This window comes from Rhinopithecus roxellana, chromosome 12 (assembly GCF_007565055.1).
Source record: "Rhinopithecus roxellana isolate Shanxi Qingling chromosome 12, ASM756505v1, whole genome shotgun sequence".
Taxonomy (NCBI): Eukaryota; Metazoa; Chordata; class Mammalia; order Primates; family Cercopithecidae; genus Rhinopithecus; species Rhinopithecus roxellana.
The window spans coordinates 115,088,532-115,099,181 of NC_044560.1; the positions used below are offsets into that span (position 1 = coordinate 115,088,532).

The following is a 10,650-nucleotide window of genomic DNA, read 5'->3' on the forward strand; positions in this document are numbered from 1 at the left end:
GTAACAGTGTGGCATCAAGGTTAGTGCAGTGGGTTACAGTGTAGCATCGAAGTTAACACAGTGTGTAACAGTGTGGCATCAAGGTTAGTGCAGTGGGTAATAGTGTAGCATTGAGTTAACACAGTGTGTAACAGTGTGGCATCAAGGTTAGTGCAGTGGGTAACAGTGTAGCATCGAAGTTAACACAGCATGTAACAGTGTAGCATCAAGGTTAGTGCAGTGGGTAACAGTGTAGCATCGAAGTTAACACAGCGTGTAACAGTGTGGCATCAAGGTTAGTGCAGTGAGTAACTGTAGCATCGAAGTTAACACAGCGTGTAACAGTGTGGCATCAAGGTTAGTGCAGTGGGTAACAGTGTAGCATCGAAGTTAACACAGCGTGTAACAGTGTGGCATCAAGGTTAGTGCAGTGGGTAACAGTGTAGCATCGAAGTTAACACAGCGTGTAACAGTGTGGCATCAAGGTTAGTGCGGTGGGTAACAGTGTAGCATCGAAGTTAACACAGCGTGTAACAGTGTGGCATCAAGGTTAGTGCGGTGGGTAACAGTGTAGCATCGAAGTTAACACAGTGTGTAACAGTGTGGCATCAAGGTTAGTGCGGTGGGTAATAGTGTAGCATCGAGTTAACACAGTGTGTAACAGTGTGGCATCAAGGTTAGTGCAGTGGGTAATAGTGTAGCATCGAAGTTAACACAGCATGTAACAGTGTAGCATCAAGGTTAGTGCAGTGGGTAACAGTGTAGCATCGAAGTTAACACAGCGTGTAACAGTGTAGCATCAAGGTCAACGCAGGGGGTAAAGTGTTGCATCCCTACTGTGGTTCTGCAGGAGGTTTTCCTTGTGGCAGGAGATACCTGCTGTGCATCAGGGGAAGATTTACAATGTCTGCAACACAGTCTCAAAATGGCCAGGCTCACGCCTGTAATCCCAGCACTTTGGGAGGCCGAGGCCGGCAGATCGCCTGAGGTCAGGAGTTCCAGACCAGTCTGGTCAACATGGTGAAACCTCATCTCTACTAAAAATGCAAAATTAGCTGGGCATGGTGGCACATGCCTGTAATCTCAGCCACCCAGAAGCTGAGGCAGGAGAATCGCTTGAACCTGGGGGACAGAGGTTGCAGTGAGCCGAAATCATGCCATCATGCCATTGCACTCCAGCCTGGGCAAAAAGTGAAACTCCATTTCAAAAAAAAAAAAAAAAAAAAAAAAAAAACGCTCAGGAATGGAAAGGCAGGGATGGGAAGGAAGAAAGGAAGGGAGATTTGGAGGGAAAAAAGAGGAGGAGGAAGCACAGGAAAAAACGTGTTTATGTCTTTACCTGGGAAGAGATCGCAAGGGAGGGACAGAAAGAGGGAACACAAATGTATCAAAAAGTTAAAAACTCATGATTCTATACCGTATGATTCCCTCTATGTGACGCGTACAGAACAGCAAATCTACAGAGACAGAAGGCAGACAGGGCTGCATGAGGGCGGGGTACATGGTTGGGGGTGATGGCTAAGGGGTTGCAGGGTTTCGGTGGGCGATGATGAAAATGTTCTATGATCAATGTGGTCACGAATGCCCAACCCTGTGAATATACTAAAAAGCACTGAAGTGTGCACTTCGGGTGAATTGTAGGGTATGTGAATTACATCTCAAAAAGCTGTCTAAAAAAAAACACACACAAATACTGGTGACACTTAGTGAAAGTCATATGGGTAGTCACATGCTATTGTTCCAACTTTTCTGTAAATTTCAAGCTTTCCCAAAGTAAAAAGTTAGGGGGAGAGAGGAGAAAGAATCCAGGTCCAGGGCTGATTTGACCCACTCCCCATTTCAACCAAAGAAGGGCTCCCGAACCTCAGATCTCCGCCGTCACGTGTCTCACTAGCTACTCCTCCTGTGTGGCTCTTGTGGTCCCCTAAACCCCCCCGAATCCCATCCTTTTTCAGCCTGGCCAGCGGCCCTGTAAGGACAGTCACGTCAGAAGTCTGGGAGGCTGCCGGTATCTCGTTTCCTCGTGAGGCTTCCTTTCCTTCCACACGGTCCCCCGGAACCTGCAGGGAACCATGCGCACACCCTTCCACCCAAACCCAGCCAGACCCTGACAACCACCCCATGCGGCGGTGCCGGTGGTCCTGTTTTAGGAAATCAGGGAAGCGAGCTGCAGGGACATGCCTGGAGTCGCCAGTCACAGGCAGAGCGGGGAGGTGAGCCCAGGACTTTAGAAGCCACACTGGGGACCCAGGGATCCTGTGTGGCCATCACACACCTGCTAGAAGCAACAGCCCTTCTCTAGAAAAATGAACCTGGCCAGACACAGTTTCAGGGACTCCTGGACCCCATATGAAGGCTCCTGGGGTACCATGAGTCTCAGAGGACAGGGAGACCAGTCCCTGACAACCCAAGCATGCCCCTACTCCCCCCCGAGTAAACGCATCCCCTCCCAGAAAGACCCGTGGCAGGGCTCCAGCAATCCTACCTAATGCACTGCTGGGTGAGTCCCTCCACCCACCCACCCCGTCCTGGCATTTCAGTCTCCTTAGCTACTCCAGGAGTGAAATCACAATCCCAGTTGGTAGGGGTTTGAGTTCTTATCCTGTGCCTCTGCTGGGCTCCAAGCAATCCTGGAGGCAGGCCTCCATGCCCCCATTTCACAGGTGAGAAAACTGAGGCACACAGAAAAACAATCCTAGCAAGCAGGGTCAGCCTCGGTGCCCAGGCCGCCTCTAAAGCTCTCAGCCTGGAGACCATAGGTGAGGAGGTGTCCCCCACCCCACACACAGCACACCAGAGCCCACCTCGGCGGGCGATCTCCGCCTTCAGCAGCCCCTCCATAGGGTCCGACTCGGCCAGGTCCAGGGGCAGGTCCCCGTCACTGTTGACGGCGGCGATGTTGGCCCCATGGCTCAGGAGGTACCTGGGGGGTGGGGGTTGGTCAGGGCTGAGGGTCCAGGCCCCCACCGCGACCAGGTCCTGCCCAGCCTTCCCTTGCCTCACCTGGCGATGTCTAGGTAGCCGCAGGAGGCGGCCACGTGCAGGGGCGTCCAGCCCTCGTTGTCCGCCTGGTTCACGGTGGCACCTTGCTCTACCAAGAAGCGCACCACCTCCAGGTTCTCATCAATGCAGGCCTGGGGGTGGGAAACAGCCGTCAGCCGCACCTCCCCCAGCCACGGTGTCCCAGCAAGGCAGGACTCCAGAGGCAGCCACGAAAACAGATCCAGGGACACGGTGCCAGGGCAGTGGGGAAAACGACCCCAACAGCCTCTGGCCTCCAGCTGTTTAAGATACCCCTGACTGACCAATAGTCAGGTCAGCCAAGCCTTCAGCGCTCAGTGGAAACCACAAAAGGACTCCTGGCTACCTGCAAACAGGAAGTGAACGGGGAAGGGAGGGGGCTTCTCATCCGGGTGCGGGAACCCCACATGGTACTTGTTAGACACAGAAACCCCCCTCACCACCCGCAGGTGGCGCTTCCAGCGCTCCGACTAGGGAAGCGGTTCCGGCCCCTCCTCCTTCAGAGCCAGGAGTCCTGGCCCCCAGCCCCTCCTGCCGTAAACTCAGCCAGGTCCTCCCAAGGGTCGAGCCTGGAAACCACCCCAGCAGACACTGTGCAGGAGTGAAGCCGTGGGCCCAGGGCTGTGCAGGGTGGGGGAAGGACGCTCTGTGCCGGGACAGACTCAGGGGCCTGGGCAGGACTCCCAGATGGGTGACACAGCTGCACACCTGTGTGCCCGGGCCCCAGGCTGTCACACTCCAGTTCACTGAGGCCTCCTCTGCACGGGGCACTGCAGCCAGGGACTTACACGGGCCAATGTTTCTCATTCTTCCCTTAGGAGTCCAAAACTGGGGGAACAAAAGCCGAAGTCCAGGGGGTTGGGGGAGAAACCTGCCCCAGGCCTTGTGGACACTGGATGGGCCCTGGGACCTGAACTGGAGCTGAGGGAGGAGTGAAGCTAAACTCCTAGATCCACGGGATAAATTACCCCCTAAGTCCCTCACCTCTCCAAAGCTGCCCATCTGGAGAAGCGGGGAGGGAGCTAGGAGGGCCAAGAGCATGAGGTCATGGAAACTCGGGCTGTGAAGGGGGCCGCACGTGCCCTGGGAACGGGATGAACTCGACTCGTTTATTTCCATCCAGTTGTCATGGCAATGGGGGAGGGGGGCAAGGAGAGCGATGGGCCTTTCCCTTTCAAGGACCTGCCCAGTACAGGCATCCCTGTGAAAGATGCCTGAGGCCTGGGCACCAGGGACTCCGAAGTCCAGGCCCAGCCCCTCCCCATTTAACCCAGGAGGCCAGGCCCATCCCCTCCCCCACTCAACCCAGGAGGCCAGGCCCCAGCCTTTCCGTCCTCAGATGCAGAAGCCCAGGCCCCCAGCCTCTCCCCATTCAGACCCAGGAGTCCAGGCCCAGCACCCCCTCCCTCAGACCCAGGAGTCCAGGCCCAGCCCCTCCTCCCACAGACCCAGGAGTCCAGACCCCCAGCCCCTCCTCCCTCAAACCCAGGAGCCCGGGCTCCAGCCCCTCCTCCCTCAGACCCAAGAGTCCAGGCCCAGCCCCTCCTCCCTCAGACCCAGAAGTCCAGACCCCCAGCCCCTCCTCCCTCAAACCCAGGAGCCCCGGCTCCAGCCCCTCCTCCCTCAGACCCAGGAGCCCAGGCCCCCAGTTCTTCTCTGTTCAGCCCTAAGAATCCTGGCTCCCAGCCCCTCCTACTCTAGCCCCCAACCCCCTAGCCACTAAGGCAGTTGGAGGGCAGGAATGAGGGGAGTGTACCAGCCTCACCAAGTGGCTGATAAACCCACGTGGGGTACCCTAAGAACTCGGAAACTGCCATAGCAGGGGGCTGATGCTTGGGGACCTGCCTCAAGAAGGATGTAGGAGAAACACAGCCCCAGGTGGAGAAACTGGCCGGGACTCAAGAGTCACCCAGAGACAGTGACCCCGTCCTTGTTTTCATAGGACTTAGGGTTTCAGCGCTAAAACCAGGCTGTTCTGGGCAAACGGCATAAGCTGGTCACCCCACACCCAGACCTGACCCACACCCAGCTCCCTTGCTTGCTGGCCACGTAACCTGAGAAGGGAATCCCCTCCTCTCTGAACCCCAGCCCACCCCAATACTCCAGGCCTCCTGGGATACCCCGAAGAGTGAGTTTGCCAAGTAGTCACCCCACAGTGGGAGGAGAATCCACCTGAAAGCCAGCCTGGTGGACTGGGCCGGGGCGACCTCTCGCTGGGTCCAGGCCAACTAGGTGGCCTGGGGCCTCTGGGGGATCCAGGGAAGAGGGCTCAGTCTGAAGAGCAGAGCCAGGAACCCCTATAGGGAAAGTGCAGGAGAGCCAGGGGCATGGGATGGTGGACGAGGAAGGGGGCAGGGATGCCTGAGCGCCTCTCCTGGGCTTGCCAAGGACACAAACCCAGAGGCCCAGAGCAGGGCCTTAGGGAAGAGGGACCCCGCTCTGGGCGGAGGAATATGTCCCAGATAGCACTGGGGCCTCTTGAAGGAAAGAAGGATGGAGAAAGAGAAAGGGGGTAGAGGCAGCCACGACCTGGTGAACACCTAGGACGAACCATTCTCACAAAGGGAGTTTTCCACACGGACACGCCCTCCTCACCACAGCCCGGCCAGGCCGGGGGGGAGGGGGGGCCGCTACTAGCCTTATCTCACAGGGAAAACTGATGCACAGAGGAACAACACAAATTCAGGGCTAGAAAGGTGAAGACCCAAAATTAGAACTCAGGACCAACTTATTCTGATTTTGTTGTACCACCCGGTGCAGCACCCGGATCAGTGAAATGCACCAGACGGCCGCGCCAGAGCAGCTCAGGCTCAGGGAGAGGGCAGCACAGGGCGGCTACTGAGAACCGGCAGGTCACGCATCCCCCTTCCCTCCTACCGCCCGCCAAGCTCTCCCTCCCAGGGTCCTCTCTGGCTCCATCGGTAAGCAAACCCTAGGGGTTCTGGCAAGGAGACAGAGGTGGCTCCGGGAAATGGGGGTGTGTCACCAGATAAGGAATCTGCTTAAAAGGAGGTGGGGGTTAGACCCAATATCTGGAGACTAGGAGGGAGGAGGCCTAAGGATGGGGCTTTTCTGTCACCAATCCTGTCCCTAGTGGCCCCACTGTGGGGTGGAGGGGACAGATAAAAGTACCCAGAACCAGAGCCAAATTAATCGGCCCTGGGAATATAAGGTGGTCCCGGCTCTGGGACACAGGATTCCATCCTGAAGTGGACATGGGGGCCCGGCTTGAAGGAAGAGGACTAGCCGAGCTCTGGGACCCCTGGAAGATGCCATGACAGGGGGCCGGAAGAGCGAGCACAGACTGGAGAGGTAAAGGGGATATGGGAGCTGCCCGAATTAAAGAAGTGAGAGGGGGCCGGGTGCGGTGGCTCAAGCCTGTAATCCCAGCACTTTGGGGGGCCGAGACGGGCGGATCACAAGGTCAGGAGATCGAGATCATCCTGGCTAACCCGGTGAAACCCCGTCTCTATTAAAAAATACAAAAAACTAGCCAGGCGAGGTGGCGGGCGCCTGTAGTCCCAGCTACTCGGGAGGCTGAGGCAGGAGAATGGCGTGAACCCGAAAGGCGGAGCTTGCAGTGAGCTGAGATCCGGCCACTGCACTCCAGTTTGGGCGACAGAGCGAGACTCCGTCTCAAAAAAAAAAAAAAAAAAAAGTGAGAGGTGACCCAAATCCACAGGAGGAGGGGGTGTCCAGGCAAAGAAAGCAAGAGGATGGAGAGGTGGCTAAAGCCAGGGAGACAGAGGCTTTGGGGTTGTCCAGAAAAACGGTGATGATGCAGGCCTACAAGAAGGGGAGGTGGGGACGCAAGGGAGAGACATCCCACGGAGAAGACCATCCTCAGAAACGAGAGATGGCACAGGCCCCAGAAGGAGAAGGAAAAGGGAACCCAGCGAGTGAAGATGGCATGGGGGTTGGGGTAGGGAGGAGAGATGCCCCGAGAGGACCCAGACAAGGGCAGGATCCGCTCCGAGGACACCACGTGGTGCAGCGCCGAGAAGGAAGTGCTCTGGAAACAGCATCCTTGAGTAGCAACGCACAGCACAGAGCAAGGGGAAGAGGGATTGGAGGAAGATGGAACCTGAAGGAGGTGGTGGGGAAGGATCTGGGCCTAGCCATAGAGGTGGCCCAGGCCACAAGCTGCACGCAGAAAGCGGCACAGGTTCAGGGGAGAGAATGCAGGTCAGTGAAAGCAGGACCTGCCTGGAAAGGGGAAACAGCGGGCCAGAGGCGGCGCAGAAGCCAGTAGAGCTCAAAGTGGTCCGGACTCAGGAGAGAAACGGCCGCATTAGAGGGCAGAGTAGAAGCGGCACAAGCGGCACAGCAAGGGCACTGGAGGCGAGAGGAGGGCAGCGCAAAGTGACAATGGCCAGGGCCAGGGAGATAGACCAGAGTGAGCTATGGGAGCTGCCTCAGGTTCAGGAGAGGGCAGGGCAGGGAGGGAGACAAAGTCCAGGGCCGGCTAAAGAGGCTCAACATCGGAAGAGGGGAAGTCGAGGGAGGGATGGTCAGGGGGACTGCAGGGGGCAGCACAGGCTGGCAAAGCCAGGGCCAGTTAAAGCGACTCCAATGCGGAAGAGGGTAGGTCGAAGGGGACTGGTAAGGAGGCCTGGGGCAGGGTGGTAAACACAGACTGGCAAAGCCCAGGGCCAGTTGAAGCAGCCCCAATTCGGAAGCGGGGTGGTCGAAGAGGGATGGTAAGGGGGGCTGGGACGGGGTGTCAGCATAGGGTGGCAAAGCCCAGGGCTAGGAACGACGGGGCGGATCGAGACTGGCAACGGCGGCTCGGAACCGGGGAAGGAGGATACCCCAGGTGGCGCCGCGGAGGGTGGGCCTGGCCCCGGGAGACGCCGGAGGGGGCGCTGACCTGGTGCAGGGCGCTGATGCCGTCGGCGTTGGTGGAGTCCAGCACGGCGCGGGCGGGCGGCGGCGCGGCGGGATCCAGCTCGGCGCCGGGGCCGGGGTCCGCGGCGCACAGCATCAGACGCGCTTCGTCCAGGTCGCCGCCCGCACAGGCCGCCAGGAACTCGGCGGCGCGCTCGAAGCGGACGGTGCGGGCGCGGCGCTCTCCGAGGCCAGGCTCGGCGCCCGCCCGCGCCCCCCACTGCCGCAGCTGCTCCCGTCGCCGCTCCCGGGCAGCCGCCGCCGCCGCCCCCGGGCCAGCCACCGGGCCATCCTCTCCGGACATCGCACCGCCCGCCCGCCCAGCGAGCGAGCGAGCGAGCGCCTAGCCCCAACTGCCGCCGCCGCCCGCCCACCCCGGGGGCCGCCGGGAACTGCCGCTGGCCCCCCCACCGCCCCAGGGATCTCCCGGCCCCCGCCCGGCGCGCTGACGTCACGGCGCTGCCCCAGGGTGTGCTGGGCAGGTCGCGGGGAGCGCCGGGAAATGGAGTCCATAAGCGGAAGTCTCCCCTGGCCACTTTCAGGAGTCGCTGTGCCCCGATGCACACTGGGAAGTCCGCAGCTCCGAGGTGCCCAGTGGAAATCACCGGATGAGGGCCTCCTCCGGGGAATGCTGGGAAATGGAGTCTACAGACCGGAGGGGTGCCCCACGGCATACTAGGAAGCGTAGAGTACCGGGTAAAGGGGACGAAGAGCAGGCTGCCCCGGGGCAGTTAGGAAATCGACTGGACAGCCGCGTGGGAGGGAGTGCGGGGAGAGGCAGGGTTGTTTTGTTATTGTTGTTTTATTTTGTTTTGTTTGTTTTGAGACGGAGTCTCGCTCTGTCTCCACTCTGCAGTTCAGTGGCGCGATATCCGCTCACTGCAACCTCCGCTTCCCAGGTTCAAGCAATTCTCCTGCCTCAGCCCCCAGAGTAGCTGAGATTACAGGCGCCCACCACCACGCCCTGCTAATTTTTATATTTTTAGTAGAGACGGAATCTCATCATGTTGGCCAGGATGGTCTCGATCTCTTGACCTCGTGATCCGCCCGCCTCCGCCTGTAATCCTGCTGGGATGTCGGGCCTCAGCCTCCACGCCCGGCTGGGTTTTATTTATTTTGGGTTTTTTCCTGACCCCTTAACTCGAAATAAGCTCCAAGAGGGCAGGGACTTTTGTCTTCTGTGCATTACTTGTCCTCGGTTCGTAGAACAGAACCTGAGAGTACGTGATGGCAAATATTTTTGGAATGAATGAATGAATGAATGGGTTCACCAGGGCACCATGGGAAACTGAGTCCACAACCCAGAAGCCGTGAAAGACAGTCCATTTCCAAGCTTCCCTGGGTGACCTCCCAGGGCATGCTGGGAAATGAAATTTGCGGGGCAAAGGTCAGGACCACGATCCTAGGGCACGCTGGGAAATGTAGCCCACAGGGCCACACCCCTAAAAGCACAGCGGGTGGATGGCATCTCGGGCTCGGGGCAGAAGTCCACAGTCCCTAATGGTAATCCCTGAACCACACGGAGGAAAGGAACTCAACAGGGACAGGGCTCCCACAGGCTTCACTGGTCCGCGTTTCTCCTGCGCCCACCCGGACCTCCCGGGACCCGTCCAGGCCCCGGCGCGCTCTCAAGGCATGCTGGGATTGGTGGTCCCGGGCGAGGAGTTCCAGCAGGTGGGGGGCGAATCACCTTATATCGGGCCCAAGCGATGATCACACCTTAATCTTCACCTTACGGATCCTGCGTCTAACTCCAAATTGGGAAGGTGGCTGACGCTTTGAGACAGGAAGAGACCCACCAAATCACACAGAATTGGGCCGAAATCCAGACAGAGGCTACAGACTGTTTCCCAAGCGCTGTGGGAGTTTCCCACCCACTCTGAAGTCCTTGGGTTTGCGCGGAGAAGTAAACTGTGCGTCCCACGAGGCCCGTTTCTTTCTCTCTCTCTTTCTTTTTCTTTCCTTTTTTTTTTTTTTTTTTTTTTGTTGTTGTTGTTGTTGCTGTTACGACAATGTTTGTGGTTTTATTGTACCATGAGGCATTGAAACATTCGAACAACTCAGTATCTGGGTGGTGAGGCAGCTGCTTTCTCCACTTTCTTTAGGTTACTAGAGCAACTTGTCAGATTTTTTTTTTTTTTCTTTTCTTTTTTGGGACAGAGTCTTGCTCTGTCGCCCAGGCTGGAGTGCAGTGGCGCGATGTCGGCTCACTGCAAGCTCCACCTCCTGAGTCAAGGGAGTCTCCTGCCTCAGCCTCTCAAGTAGCTGGTATTACAGGCGTGCTCCACCACGCCCGGCTAACTTTTATGTATTTTTAGTAGAGACGGGGCTTCACCATGTTGGCCAAGATGGTCTCGAACTCCTGACCTCGTGAACCGACTGCCTCGGCCTCCCAAAGTGCTGGGATTACAGGCGTGAGCCACTGCGCCTGGCCAGATTTGTTTTTCTGAAAAAAGGAAGGACAACCTTTTGCATTAAGTCTTTCCAAGGCATGCGCTGGTACAACACAAACTTCTCCCATCAGATGCAGCTAGTGTCCAGACATCACACACAACACCTCGGTGGCAGCGGCTCACTGTGCCCTCTCCCGCCGCGGCCCTGCTCATTTGTGCATCATATCTGGAGCAGTGGAATAGTTCTGGAAAGAGGAGGGAGGAGGAGGCAGCGCAAGGGCCGGGTGGAGAGGATGTCAGCTGAAGTTGTGCAGGGCAAGCCTGAACATGTCATTGGTGCAAACCCAAACATCATTGCATCACTGATGTT

The 10,650-nt window shown here is 57.8% G+C and overlaps 1 protein-coding gene across 2 annotated transcripts in view; it reads right to left on the bottom strand.

The window, feature by feature from the left end:
- Nucleotides 1-8,281, bottom strand: part of PPP1R12C (protein phosphatase 1 regulatory subunit 12C) — a 29,158-nt gene extending 20,877 nt beyond the window's left edge. Inside the window, exons 1-3 of one of the 2 annotated variants that reach the window (XM_010379170.2) lie at nt 7,871-8,281; nt 2,983-3,113; nt 2,784-2,902 (exon numbers count right to left, since the gene is read on the bottom strand). In XM_010379170.2, the coding sequence (XP_010377472.1) occupies nt 2,784-2,902; nt 2,983-3,113; nt 7,871-8,191 (571 nt within the window). In that variant the 5' untranslated portion in view covers nt 8,192-8,281. The remainder of the gene's footprint in view (nt 1-2,783; nt 2,903-2,982; nt 3,114-7,870) is intronic. The other variant, XM_010379171.2, reaches the window with a different exon arrangement.
- Nucleotides 8,282-10,650: the final 2,369 nt, after the last annotated feature.